The sequence below is a fragment of the Lampris incognitus genome, chromosome 21 (genome assembly GCF_029633865.1).
Source record: "Lampris incognitus isolate fLamInc1 chromosome 21, fLamInc1.hap2, whole genome shotgun sequence".
Lineage (NCBI taxonomy): Eukaryota > Metazoa > Chordata > Actinopteri > Lampriformes > Lampridae > Lampris > Lampris incognitus.
The window spans coordinates 23,153,825-23,168,208 of NC_079231.1; the positions used below are offsets into that span (position 1 = coordinate 23,153,825).

Genomic DNA, 14,384 nt, shown 5'->3' on the forward strand with positions numbered 1-14,384 from the left:
TCTATATCTCTATCTATCTGTCTGTCTATATCTCTATCTATCTGTCTGTCTATATCTCTATCTATCTGTCTGTCTATATCTCTATCTATCTGTCTGTCTATATCTCTATCTATCTGTCTGTCTATATCTCTATCTATCTGTCTGTCTATATCTATCTATCTGTCTGTCTATATATCTATCTGTCTGTCTATATCTCTATCTATCTGTCTCTGTCTATATATCTGTCTATCTATCTCCATATCTATCTGTCTATCTCTGTCTATATCTCTATCTGTCTCTCTCTCTCTATCTGTCTATCTCTCTCTATCTGACTATCTATCTCTCTCTCTGTCTATCTATATATCCGTCTATCTATCTCTATCTGTCTATATCTCTATCTATCTCTATCTCTGTCTGTCTATCTCTGTCTATCTATATCTATCTCTATCTCTGTCTATATCTATCTGTCTATCTATATCTGTCTATATATCCGTCTATCTATCTCTATATCTATCTGTCTATCTATCTCTATCTATCTGTCTATCTATCTCTGTCTATATCTGTCTATCTATCTGTATCTCTATCTATCTCTATCTCTCTCTCTCTCTGTCTATCTATCTCTATATCTATCTGTATATCTATCTATCATTCTACTGTAGAGTAAAGCAGCTTTTCGAAGTACAGCAGGGCCTGCCTGCCAAATACAGAACCAGATGGTTTTTCTTTTTCTATAAAACTTTATTGCTTTATAAGTTTATATTGTCTTCGTCTTCCTGAGCTGGATTTAAATAAAGGACTATAAACAACGCAGGACAGGTGGCACAGTGGTCAGCACGGTCGCCTCACAGTAAGAAGGTCCTGGGTTCGAGCCCCCGGGGTAGTCCAACCTTGGAGGTCGTCCCGGGTCGTCCTCTGTGTGGAGTTTGCATGTTCTCCCCGTGTCTGCGTGGGTTTCCTCCGGGGGCTCCGGTTTCCTCCCACAGTCCAAAGACATGGAGGTCAGGTGACTCGGCCGTACTACATTGTCCCTAGGTGTGGGGGTGGGGTGGGGTGGGGTGTGTGATGGTCTGGCGGCCTGTCCAGGGTGTCTCCCTCCCACCCAATGACTGCTGGGATAGGCTCCAGCATCCCGTGACCATGAGAGCGGAATAAGCGGTTTGGATAATGGATGGACGGACGGGTGGATGGCAGGAGACAGTGGGGGGGGGGGATAATTAATTAAATACATAGTATATTCAAGGCATCATATATTTTCAGTCTTAACGGCTTTTTGCAACATTTCGCAAAGATTCGGATTAATACTTGTTACATGTTGAACTGAACAAACAAAAAAAGATGGTTGTTTACAGATGTGGGGGCCGCGTCGTGACGTCATCGCGTTAAAGTAATAGGAGGGATGAGAAGGCTCCGCTCCCTCCCAGCTCCCGGGTTTTCCATCCAACCGATCTCTCTCTCTCTCTCTCTCTCTCTCTCTCTCTCTCTCCCTCTCTCCCTCTGTTTGTCTTCTCTCATTACTCCGTCACTCCTGCACACACCCACCCACTCTCCTCACTTGGTGTACTTTCATCGCGCGCGCCGGAGAGATTCCCCGGTCTCGGACCCCACCTGCTAGTCTTCCGGCGATGGCGAGCGCGTGAAGGGACTCGGACGGCTGTCGTGTGGCGTGCTCCGTGTTTTGTCCCGGGGGGAACATGAGGTCTCCTCGGCTGTGGGGGTTCCTCTGCCTCCTGGCGCTGTCCTCCCGGCTGGGGCTGTCCGCCCGATACGGTAGGAGATGATGATGATGATGATGATGATGATGATGATGATGAATGGGGAGGGTGGTCCGTCACGGCCCATTTAATGGAGTGTCCGCGAGCGGCCAGTCCGCCGGTGATTGACAGGCGCGGCTCTCCTCCCGGTTCCCGTACCACCTATCGATTAAGAAACTCCGTTGAGGAGCTGGCGAGTCCCGCGCGTTCCCGCGAGTGTCCCCCTCCGCGCACGGCCGGGATGGAGGCTTGATACGGCGCGTGCGCCGCGCGTCCTTGTGCGTGATAAATTAGATTTGGAAAGTCGTGCTTCATTTGCATAACACGCCCGGAAAGACACCCCGCGAGTTATATGTTGCACGGCCTGCTTCCCTCATCTGGTCACTGGTACTAATGGCTTTTGAGACTCCTTGCAAAAAATTCTCAGACGCTCGTACGAACCAGCGTGCTGCCTGGACAGGTACCCTACGGTCTGGTAGTCCAACCCGACTTCCGCGTCCAGAACCGAACAGTTGGGTGGTTTCCTTCCCCGGCAGAGCGGCAGTGAGCAGTCCTGACATCCTGTCCTTAATGCACTTTCCCTCTTAATCCTGGCTTCGGTTTCTCTCTTGCAGCCACATCTGATCTGATCTGATCTCGATCCGCCTGGTCAGATGAATCCTAAACAAGCCGCTCTTCTTCCTGGCCTGACTCGTGCAGAACTCCGTTCAGCGCGATTAGGCTCCTGTTTCAGCACCACGGTCAGCTACTGTAGCGTATATCGTTAAAACCGCCTCTCTGACGCTGTGTCGGTCCCCCTCCTGCCACCAAAACGGCTCCGACGAGGACCCCACAAGACCTCTGATGGTGTCCTCTGGTATCTGACACCAAGGCGTAAGCAGCAGATCCTTTAAGTCCTGTAAGTTGCGAGGTGGGGCCTCCCTGGATCGGACTTGTTTTTCCAGCACATCCCACAGATGCTCCATGGGATTGAGATCCGGGGAATTTGGAGGCCAGGGCAACACCGTGGACTCTTTGTCAGGTTCCTCGAACCCTTCCTGGACAAGTTTTGCAGCGTGGCAGGGAGCATTCTCCTGCTGAAGGAGGCCCCTGCCATCAGGGAGTACCGCTGCCATGAAGGGGTGCACCTGGTCTGCAACGATGTTTAGGTTGCTGTTCGTCCGTCGCAGCGACGAGGACCATCTGGTCATCCTGTAGGGGTCGAATTCTGTGGGTGTGAAGATGGCTGCTTAGTCCAGTCTGCGCCCTGAGGGTTCTTTGGCAGTGTGGGCATGGGGTAGTGGGGGTAGTGGGGGGGGTAGCTGGAGGGTTGCTGGCACGGTCTTTCCTGGCCTGCCTGCGGCTCTGTGCTGCAGCAGTCCTGGCGGCCTCATGTGGGTTTGCACCATTTCGGACAGCTGCGCGCCACCCTCCTAGGTCCAGAGCTTTCTGCTCCCACGTGTCGTAGTTTATGGTGAAGACCTTCAACCAAACCTTCAAGGTGTCTTCGAAACGCTTGTTCTGACCGCCGTGGGGGCGTTTGCCTTGCTTGAGGTCGCCATATAACAGTTTCTTTGGGAGCCGGTGGTCTGGCATGCGGACTACGTGGCCCACCCAACGTTGAAGCTGTGATTGCATGAGGAGGTAGGTCTCCCAGCAGAACTGTGCCCAGAGCATCACCCTGCCTCCACCAGCTTGCCTTCTTCCCATACTGCATCCTGGTGCCATCTCTTCCCCAGGTAAGGCGCACCCGGCCGTCGACATGATGTAAAGGAAAGCGTGATTCACCAGACCAGGCCACCTTCTTCCGTTGCTCCATGGTCCAGTTCGTAGGTGCTTTCGGTGGCGGACAGGACTCATCATGGGCACTCTGGCCGGTCTGCAGCTACACGGACCCATACGCAGCAAGCTGCGATGCACCTGTGTTGTGACACCTGTCTATCATAGCCAGCATCCGCTTCTTCAGTAATGTGAGCTACGGCAGCTCTTCTGTGGGATCGGACCAGACGGGCTGGCCTTCACTCCCCAAACACATCAACGAGCCTTGGGCGCCCATGACCCTGTCGCCGGTTCACCGGTTGTCCTTCCTTGGACCACTTTTGGTAGGTGCTGACCACTGCATACCGTGCTGCCCACTGCACACGTCACGAGACCTGCCGGTTCGGAGGTGTTCTGACCCGGTCGTCTGACCATCACAATTTGGCCCTCGTCCAAGTTGCTCGGATCCTTACCCTCGCCCCATTTCTCCTGCTCCCAACACATCGACTTCCAGAACTGGCTGATCACTTCCTGCCCAATACGCCCCACCCCACCCCTTGACAGGTGCCTCTGTAACGAGATAATCGGTGTTCTCCACTGACCCGTCAGCGGTTTTAAGGATTTGGCTGATCGGCGTGCGCGTGCGCGTGCGTAATCGACCACCAGTTGATCTGTGCTCACGTCGGAGCTGTGCGCGCATACGGGGCGGTCCAGAAACAGACAACAGACAGAATGTGACGTCATACTGATCGGGATCACCTCACCCTACTGAACCGGGTCTTGACCTGCGTCTGTTCCGGTGTGGGGGAGTTCAGTATAGACGCGACGGCTGCAATTACGGCGGCACCGCAGCAGCGCAGCTTCCTGCGGTGCCTTTGTGTTCTCTGTGCGCAGCGTTGGCTGACTCATCCACGTCGTGTTATCCCGAATGTCTTCTGGCGGGGGGGGGGGGGGGAGGGGGGCACACGAGCGCCGCTCCCTCGCGCAGCTTTAAAGGCCAGCACCATTATGAAATTGCCCCTGAATTGAATTTGGCACTCATGTGTAACGGCGGACGGTTAATGGATGATAAAAGCGGCGTGTCGGAGGCCTGCGGGACGCAGCCCTGCACCGTTGCGCGTCATTAAGTGTTTTGACCTCGAATAGACGCGAACCAGTTTCTTTATTGTCCCCCCCAACCCCCCACCCCACCCCCACCACCCCTTTTTTATTATTTTTTATTATTATTACTAGAAGACTGTCATTTGGCCGAGGATGGTTTGACTGATATTGTCGGTTGGTGGCCTTGTGGGATTAGAAACTCTTACAGCAGTGACGTGTCTCGTGCAGCATTACACCCAACCACTCCAGGGCGTCCGGGTGGCGTGGCGGTCTACTCCGTTGTCTACCAACACGGGTGTCGCCGGTTCAAATCCCCGCGTTACCTCCGGCTTGGTCGGGCGTCCCCTACACACACAATTGGTAGTGTCTGCGAGTGGGGAGCCGGATGTGGGTATGCGTCCTGGTCGCTGCACTAGCGCCTCCTCTGGTCGGTCGGGGTGTCTGTTCGGGGGTGAAATATTGTGATCCTCCCACGCGCTACGTCCCCCGTGGTGAAACTCCTCACGGTCAGGTGAAAAGAAGCGGCTGGTGACTCCACATGTATGGGAGGAGGCATGTGGTAGTCTGCAGCCCTCCCCGGATCGGCAGAGGGGGTGGAGCAGCGACCGGGACGGCTCGGAAGAGGGGGGATACAACTGGGGAGAAAAAGGGCGGGGGGGGGTGTTGGGGTCCAACAACTCCTACATCATTTACATTTTTAGTGACTCTCATCCGGAACGCCTTGTGTTGAGTGGGCAGAGTTTCACATGGCTGGTGTGTGTGCGCGCGTGCGCGTGCGCGCGCGCGCGTGAGATGGGATGGTTCATATCAGACCCGTGAGCTGATAATCTGATTAAGAAAGGTGCCGTTATGTTCCAGCGGTACCAGCGGGTACTAACACTGGTACCGCCTTGTTGTGCTGTCAGAAACAGATGCAGCCTTTCCGTCAGGGTGACGGAGGCAGCTGGGATGGAGGTAGATGGGATGGAGATACAAATATATGCATATTTCCCCACTGGATCACTTGGCTGTGCCTCACACATTCATGGAGATAGTGAGCCGAGAGAGCGAGACGGGACGGGACACTCGTCCGCATTATCCCAGGAAGCAGCCAGGAATGAAGTGATGGGGGACAGAGGGGGGTGGTAGATATACGAGCCCCGAGAAATTTAAAGGCCGCAGGATCCTGGGGTTTTCTAATCTCGGCTAGCTCTGTTTGATGTCAGTCGTCTGGAATCAGCTGAATCAGATTCAGCCACGTGAACATAATCCCATCTGCGGGGATTAAACCTTTCAACATTTTACAGCTCTGATGAAATCTTACTCAGGAGAAGGAAATCAGTGGTTCGCGGGCTCGGGGTCTCTCCTGCCAATTGCCCTCCTTCGGCGCAAAGTACTTTTTAAAGTGGTTGAGCTGTTGCAACGTGGCTGATAGAACTTGGCAGCAGCCGTACGTGTACCTGCTGCGGGTCTTGGCACAAAGCAGAAGAGGTCGCCAGTCCGTCAGAGGCCGTGGATCCACATGCACACTCAGCTACACTTGCGGGCAATTTAAACCATCTCAATCAGACAACATACTTGTGTTTGGACTGTCTTAGTAAGCAAAGCATATCCACACAAATGTGGAGAGAGTGTGAAAACTCCCTTCAGAAGGGCTGGGGTCAAACCTAGCACCAGCACGTAGCAGGTCAGTAGCTCTAACCACCGACCACCTTCTGTCCCCCTGTTAGATCCTATCATTCACCTGACAGCACTTTCCATCATCATCATCATCACCGGCAGCCACTTGGGGTCGAGTACGACCGTCCTCCCTCTTGGTCCCTCTGGGTCCTCCGCTGGGTGTACGGGCCGATCCGGGAACCGCAAAATGGGAGGATGCCTGCATATGACAGCTTTTTACGTGGAGTGGCTAATGCTGCTGCAGCCACCACACGGTCCTTGGCAGGAGGTGGCCAGAGTCCAGTGGCATGGAGATCCAAGACGACTGGCGGCCACCCTCTGCTGCAGCCTTCATCCGCCTTCACTGCCGTTGTGACCTGGAGACGTCTTCCACCAGTTCCACCGTTGAGGTCTTTGTTGGACCGTGCTTCGCCTGGACCCCTCCCCCCCCCGCCCTGCCCGCCGACCTGTCCGCCTTGGGTGACCCTACCAGGAGCCAAGCTCCGGATGGCCCACTTGGGATCACTGGTACATGCAAGCTTCTCCACCATGGCAAGGTGGTGTCCAGGAGAAGTGTGTCATAAAGAGTAACTGAATAATGGATATGTTGGATGTAGGTGTGCCAGCGCTGACAGTACTATGACAGTACTATGACAGTACTACTGACAGTACTATGACAGTACTATGACAGTACTACTGACAGTACTACTGACAATTGTTAGTGCTGGCTCTGTCTGTCTGTCTGTCAGTACTGACAGGGGCACTGATACACCCGAATCCAACAGCGCCATTATTAATGTTGCTAGCTGCAGCTGTGTTTATCCTGCTATTCTAACGTCACAGTGTACCAAGACCAGCCTGCCGTGGTTTTGACCTTTGCATGGTCACTGACGTGGTCTAGTCTAGGGTTTGGTTACTCCTTAAATTACTCATCGTTTGGAGAATGTGATGCTGCATTTAACAAAACAGCAACCAGGGCGTCCACTACTGATGCGATTGCGTCCTGCTAGCTGCTCACAACAAGTTGTTAGGTGAGTGGCTTGGGCTTGGGCTGTGACTGAATGACCGCATGCCCGAGGCTCAGCGCATTTCGTCTGCAGAGGTCTTCAGGGAAGACGACGTTAACGGGACGAGACAGCCCCCTTTCTGTCTGACAGAGACAGCTGAGCGGGAGAAAATCAGCAGAATGTTGAGACAGGAACCTTCAGATTCCCTTTTTTATACTCGCTAGCGTTTTGGCACAGGCTAGTACGTGAAGACCACTCCTGGTCACTCTATGACGTCATCAGTAACGTCATAGCATAATGAGGCTATCTCCACTCTTCCGCGCCGTCCCGGTCTCTGCTCCACCCCCTCTGCTGATCCGGGGAGGGCTGCAGACTACCACATGCCTCCTCCCATACATGTGGAGTCACCCGCCGCTTCTTTTCACCTGACATTGAGGAGTTTCACCAGGGGGACGTAGCACGTGGGAGGATTACGCTGTTCCCCACAGTTCCCCCTCCCCCCAGAACAGGCGCCCCGACCGACCAGAGGAGGCGCTAGTACGGCGACCAGGACACATACCCACATCCGGCTTCCCACCCGCAGACACGGCCTTTTGTGTCTGTAGGGACGCCCAACCAAGCCGGAGGTAACACGGGGATTCGAACCAGCGATCCCCGTGTTGGTAGGCAACGGAATAGACCGCTACGCTACCCGGACGCCCCAACCTGCATTGTCTTTTTGGTGGGGGGAACCGGAACACCCGGAGAAAGCCCACCGCAGACTCGGGGGAGAACATGCAAACTCCACACAGAGGACGACCTGGGATGACCCACAAGGTTGGACTACCCCGGGGTTCGAACCCGGGACCTTCTTGCTGTGAGACAACAGCGCCAACCACTGGGCCACCATGCCACCCGCATTGCCAGCTATCCATCAACTTGTCTAATTTCCTCCAATGCGCTGCACTGTAATTAATATTCAGTGATAAATCATGACAGAACGGTACGGACAAAATAAGAATGAAAAGGAAAAATTAGGTAGGCTAAAGGCCCAAAGAGCTTCTGAAACCATATACCAGAAACGAGAAAGAAAGAACATTAACATGACTTAGACGACTGCATTGAAAGTAGAAATCAATGGAACAACAGTACAATGCTGGAAATAAGCAAAAGGAAAATGTTTAAATAAAAGGAAGTTATACTGTACATATAATCAGGGGTGTAGCACAAAATTCTGGGCCCTATACGTAGGCAGTCTCTGTGGGCCCCTTTCCTCTTTTGTCTCTCACACATCACTTCCACATCATTGTGGCTATGATGCTGATAAATGTATGATACTGCGTGTGTTACAGTACTAGCTAGCTAGCTAGCTAACGCCTACTGTGTTCAGGTAGGAGTTAAGAGTTAGCTAGCTAGCTAGCTGCTACCTAGCTGTGGTGGTGGGAGTTAGCTACACACCTTTCTTTTAAAAGTTCCCTAGCTCACCTTTCTTTTGGAAGAAATTACTCAACAGTTGTTCTCCCTCATCTTGCCTTCTCCCCCTTTCCTTTCTTCTTTTCCTTTCTGGAACCCAGATGTTGCTTTCTGAGGGGAAGACGTGACTCTGTGCTCGTGCTTGTACCAGCAATCACTCACCACAGGTCTAGATGAGCTGCACTGAGTGACGCTCGTGACGGGCGGACTAAACCATTTTGCACCTTTTGTAAGGGGTGAGAGGGGCCTCAGAGAGGGGTGAGAGGGGCCTCAGAGAGGGGTGAGAGAGGCATCAGAGAGGGGTGAGAGGGGCATCAGAGAGGGGTGAGAAAGGCCTCAGAGAGGGGTGAGAGAGGCCTGAGAGAGGGGTGAGAGGGGCCTCAGAGAGGGGTGAGAGGGGCCTCAGAGAGGGGTGAGAGGGGCCTCAGACAGCCTCCACTATAGTCATTAAGTCCCTCAACTGATGTATTGAGCCAGTTTTAACTGAAGTTAGGACACTAATTAGTTAGAAATAAACATTTGCAAACCAAAACAAAATTTTAATTCCAGAGGCCCCCCCCCTTCTGTGCCATGGTAGGTCCTCCCCCCCCCCCACTACGACACTGCTGCATGTAATATCGGAAAATCTGGATGTGTGAGTGTGTGGGGAGGGGTGAATGTAGGCCATAAAAAAGTCTTAGTACGTATTTGTTGTTTCTGACTGGTATATGCATATACTAGATGTAGCTGGTGGTACATTTATGACGGACAGCCTGATTACATAAATGACCACGCGGTCGCACATCTTAATGAGAACTCAGTGCGGACACGTGTCAACACCCAGACGGAGGCGTGCAGCCTCGCATCTGACTGGTGTTGTTTACAACCCCGCAACAGATTGGACACTGGTAAAAGGTCAAGTGTGTGTGTGTGTGTGTGTGTGTGTGTGTGTGTGTGTGTGTGTGTGTGTGTGTGTGTGTGTGTGTGTGTGTGTGTGTGTGTGTGTGTGTGTGTGTTTACCTAGCAACACGCTGACATGATGACATCCGACTAAACTGCCTGCTATGGGCGAGATGTGGTCACACAGTGTCCTCTAGCAATATTACACATTTCTTTTGAATAAGCGTAACACATTTGTCGTGGCAGAAACAACAGCAAGACTTTTAGAGTTATCTAAAAGGTACAAAAGGTACATAAACTCCCAGTATGATAGAACTCCACTGTCAATCCATGTTGGCATTGTTTTAATAGAAGGTGGAGGTGATGGCAACACCCCAGAGTACATCTAGGATAGATAGATAGATAGATAGATAGATAGATAGATAGATAGATAGATAGATAGATAGATAGATAGATAGATAGATAGATAGATAGATAGATAGATAGATAGATAGATAGATAGATAGATAGATAGATAGATAGATAGATAGATAGATATGGGTTTGGTTTAGCCTAACCTAACCTGGCCTCATGCCAATGGGAGTGAGATTCTGCGGGGGAGTCAAGTCAATTTCATTTGTATAGCCCAATATCACAAATTACAAATTTGCCTCAGTGGGCTCAGTGTAGGCTTAGGGAAAGAGATGGGTTTTAAGTTTGGATTTAAAAGACTCAGCAGACTCTGATGGTCTGATGGCAGCAGGCAGGTTATTCCACAAGAACAGGGCCCGATAGGAAAAGGCCCTGCTGCCACCAGCTGACTTCTTTGAAACGTTGGGTACACACAGGAGTCCTGTATTTTGAGAGTGAAGAGCTCGAGATGGAATATACGATTTAAGGAGATCAGACAGGTAAGATGGAGTCAGCCCATTTAGGATTTTATAAGTCAGCAGAAGCACCTTGTATTCTGACCTAACATGGATAGGAAGCTAATGAAGGGAGGCAAGAATTGGTGCAATATGGTCAAATTTTCTAGTTTTAGTTAGGATTCTAGCTGCAGCATTCTGAACCATCTGAAGACGTTTAGTACTGGCATGTGGCACACCTGAAAACACAACATTACAGTCATCAAGTCTGGATGACCCAAATGCATGTATTAGAGTCTCTGTGTCGGACATGGACAGGAAAGACCGAATTTTAGCTATGTTACGTAAGTGAAAAAGAGGCAGTCTATATGATTCCTTTAATGTGCTTATTAAAGCAAAGGCTGAGGTCAAACATAACACCAAACGTTTTGGCTGCCACACTTAATGACATCACATAGCTGTCGATTGTTATTGTTGCTTGAGCAAATTGGTGTCTGTGTCTAGCAGGGCTAACAATCAGCATCTCAGTTTTATCTGAATTTAAAAGCAGGAAATTTAGTGACATCCAATTTTTCACAGAAACCAAGCAGGCCTCTAATTTAATCTTTTGAGTATGATCATCAGCCCTTATAGTAACATACAGCTGAGTATCATCCGCATAGCAATGAAAAATCTATTCCATCACTGCACATAATTTGGCCAAGAGGTGAAATACAAAGAGAGAAAAGTAGAAAGCCAAGAACTGAGCCCTGATGTACACCATATTTAATGTCAGAGAATTTGGATGTGATATTATAGCAGACAAAATGTGTTCTTCCAGATAAGTAGGACTTAAGCCAAGAGAGAGCTAGTACTGAGACACCAAAATTACAATTTATTCTGTCTAATAGTATACAATGATCAATGGTGTCAAAGGCTGCATTGAAGTCCAGTAGTAAAAGTACAGTTTGAATCAGAGTCCATAGCTAGTAAAAGATCGTTCACCACTCTGGTCAGAACCATTTCAGTGGAGTGACAGGCCCTGAAAGCTGATTGAAAGGGTAAATATAGATAGTTTTCTTCTATATGGGTCGAAACTTGTTGATACACAGCTCTTGCTAGTAGTTTAGAAAAGAGTGAAAGGTTAGAGACTGGTTGACAGTTATTAAGAGAATCTGGATCGAGGTGCTGTTTTTTAAAGTAGAGGTTTGACCACAGCTGTCTTAAAACTGCTGGGAACCGTGCCAGTAGTAAGTGATAAATTAACAATGTCTAGCATTGTAGGTCCCTGGAAAGCCAGAAGTCTTGCTGGTAAAGGGTCAAGTAGGCAAGTAGTTGGTTAGAAGCTGACATGAGCTTAATCAAAGTATCAAGAGAGATAGTCTCAAACGCTGTAATAACAGGGGCTATCAGTGACTCATTGTATAGAGATGAATTTGGTAAAACAGGATCTGCAGGAGTTGAATAACTAATTTTGTTTATGATCTCATCAACCTTATTGAAGAAAAAGTCTAGAAACTCATGGGCCATGAATAGTGAGCAGCTAATAGACAGCTGCTTTTTAGTAAATTTAGATAAAGTATCAAAGAGAAAGCTGGGGCTATGTTTATCAATGCTGATTAAGCAAGAGAGATACACTGCTTTTGCAGCAGATAAAGCACGCTTGTATTTCAATAAACACTCATGCCAAGATCGATAAAAAAAAATTCCAATTTTGATTTTCGCCATTTACGTTCCATTCTCCTGCAGGCCCACAGGCTTGGGTTAAGAGGTTAGGGTTAGGGAGCTAGGGTAAGGGGGTTAGGGTAAGGGGGCTAGGGTTAGGAGGTTAGGGTTAGGGGGTTAGGATTAGGGGGTTAGGGAGCTAGGGTTAGGGGTTAGTGTTAGGAGGCTAGGGTTAGGGTGTTAGGGTTAGGGGTTAGGAGGCTAGGGTTAGGGGGTTAGGGTTAGGGGTTAGGAGGCTAAGGTTAGGGGGTTAGGGTTAGGGGTTAGGAGACTAAGGTTAGGGGGTTAGGATTAGGGGGCTAGGGTTAGGAGGCTAGGGTTAGGGGGTTAGGATTAGGGGGTTAGGGTTAGGGTTAGGGGTTAGTGTTAGGAGGCTAGGGTTTAGGGGTTAGGAGGCTAGGGTTAGGGGGTTAGAGTTAGGGGTTAGGAGGTTACGGTTAGGGGGTTAGGGGGTTGGGGGCTAGGGTTAGGGGGTTAGGGTTAGTGGGCTAGGGTTAGGGATTAGGGTTAGCAGGCTAGGGTTGGGGGGGTGATTAGTATTAGTTTAACCTGACGTGGCCTCACACCACGGGGAGTGAGATTCTGCGGGGAGTCATAAAATTCCCTGACACCGGTCTCCAATGGTGCCGTTAAAGAAAGGGTTATGATGTAGCAATGGATGGCTGGCTGAACTTTTGCTGATGCGAGAAGATGTTTTCAGCAGCTCTGAATCTTGTCAATCATTCACCATGAAGCCACAGCACGGCTCCTGTCCCCACGGCCCTGAAGCTCTGGATGAATGTGTGTATAAGCGGTAATGTGTAATGTGTATTTGGTGGCCCACCTCGTGTAACTCATGCGCTCTTGTGTGTGTGTGTGTGTGTGTGTGTGTGTGTGTGTGTGTGCCCATCAATATCACACAGCAACAATACATGCTGCCCATCAGGGAGCTGAAGTGACAATGAGCAGGACGCGTGTAAACGATGCAGCCAGCTGAGGATATCCTTCAGCTCTTTTAACATTGTGCCGCTGAGCTCTTTGCTTTCTCCTTTATCGAGGCGTTCACATCAGTGACAATGAGAGTTAAGACGTGAGGAGAATAGAGAGAGATGAAGAGGCTTATCGGCATCATGGATAATTCAAGCATCTGCCTTGCCTTGTTGGGCTACATCCAAATTCCCTCAGAACTATTTTGGATGCGAGCCTTCACATAACGGCAAGACGTCAGAAACGTTTCAGCTGAACTGTGAACAGCTTCATACCAGTGTTTCACACTACAGGTCTGTGAGACGATGACACATGATTTGCTTATTGCTTTAAGCTACATCCAACACCCTCTTATCTGCTACTGACTGGTATATGAAGATCCGGACAGAGCTCAGACCAATGGGGGTTTTGTTTACCAAAAGTTGACTCATATCCAGAAACATCAGAGCAGAGATGCTCACACGTTATTTTTTGCAAGTCCAAGTCAAGTCTCAAGTCTTTGCGCTCGAGTCCAAGTCAAGTCTCAAGTCTTTGGTCACAAGTCCAAGTCAAGTCTCAAGCCTTTGGTCACAAGTCCAAGTCAAGTCTCAAGTCTTTGTGCTGAGTCCAAGTCAAGTCTCAAGTCTTTGGTCACAAGTCGAAGCAAGTCTCAAGTCTTTGGTCACAAGTCCAAGCAAGTCTCAAGTCTTTGGTCACAAGTCCAAGTCAAGTCTCAAGCCTTTGGTCACAAGTCCAAGTCAAGTCTCAAGTCTTTGTGCTGAGTCCAAGTCAAGTCTCAAGTCTTTGGTCACAAGTCGAAGCAAGTCTCAAGTCTTTGGTCACAAGTCCAAGTCAAGTCTCAAGTCTTTGGTCACAAGTCCAAGCAAGTCTCAAGTCTTTGGTCACAAGTCCAAGTCAAGTCTCAAGTCTTTGGTCACAAGTCCAAGTCAAGTCTCAAGTCTTTGTGCTGAAGTCCAAGTCAAGTCTCAAGTCTTTGTGCTGAGTCCAAGTCAAGTCTCAAGTCTTTGCGCTCGAGTCCAAGTCAAGTCTCAAGTCTTTGGTCACAAATTCAAGTTAAGTCTCAAGTCGCTGTGTGTGTGTGTGTGTGTGTGTGTGTGTGTGTGTGTGTGTGTGTGTGTGTGTGTGTGTGTGTGTGTGTGTGTGTGACTTAAGTGCGACTCGAGTCCAAGTCGCAAACTCGAGTCCCCATCTCTGCATCTGAGGCATTCATCTGAATGCATGGAACATCATGAGGGTGGTGGCCTCAGAGATCCGGCCCATACTTCCACACCGGTGCTCACAAACACAGTGATCTGTTCCAAGCCGGGCTTCGGGGGGCCCGAGGC

General features: G+C 49.9%; 1 protein-coding gene across 1 annotated transcript in view; it reads left to right on the forward strand.

Annotated features, from left to right (window-relative positions):
- The first annotated feature begins 1,670 nt into the window (after nucleotides 1–1,670).
- Nucleotides 1,671–14,384, forward strand: part of ptprnb (protein tyrosine phosphatase receptor type Nb) — a 68,533-nt gene continuing 55,819 nt past the window's right edge. The window contains exon 1 of the mRNA XM_056301113.1: nucleotides 1,671–1,746. Within this exon, the coding sequence (XP_056157088.1) occupies nucleotides 1,671–1,746 (76 nt within the window). The remainder of the gene's footprint in view (nucleotides 1,747–14,384) is intronic.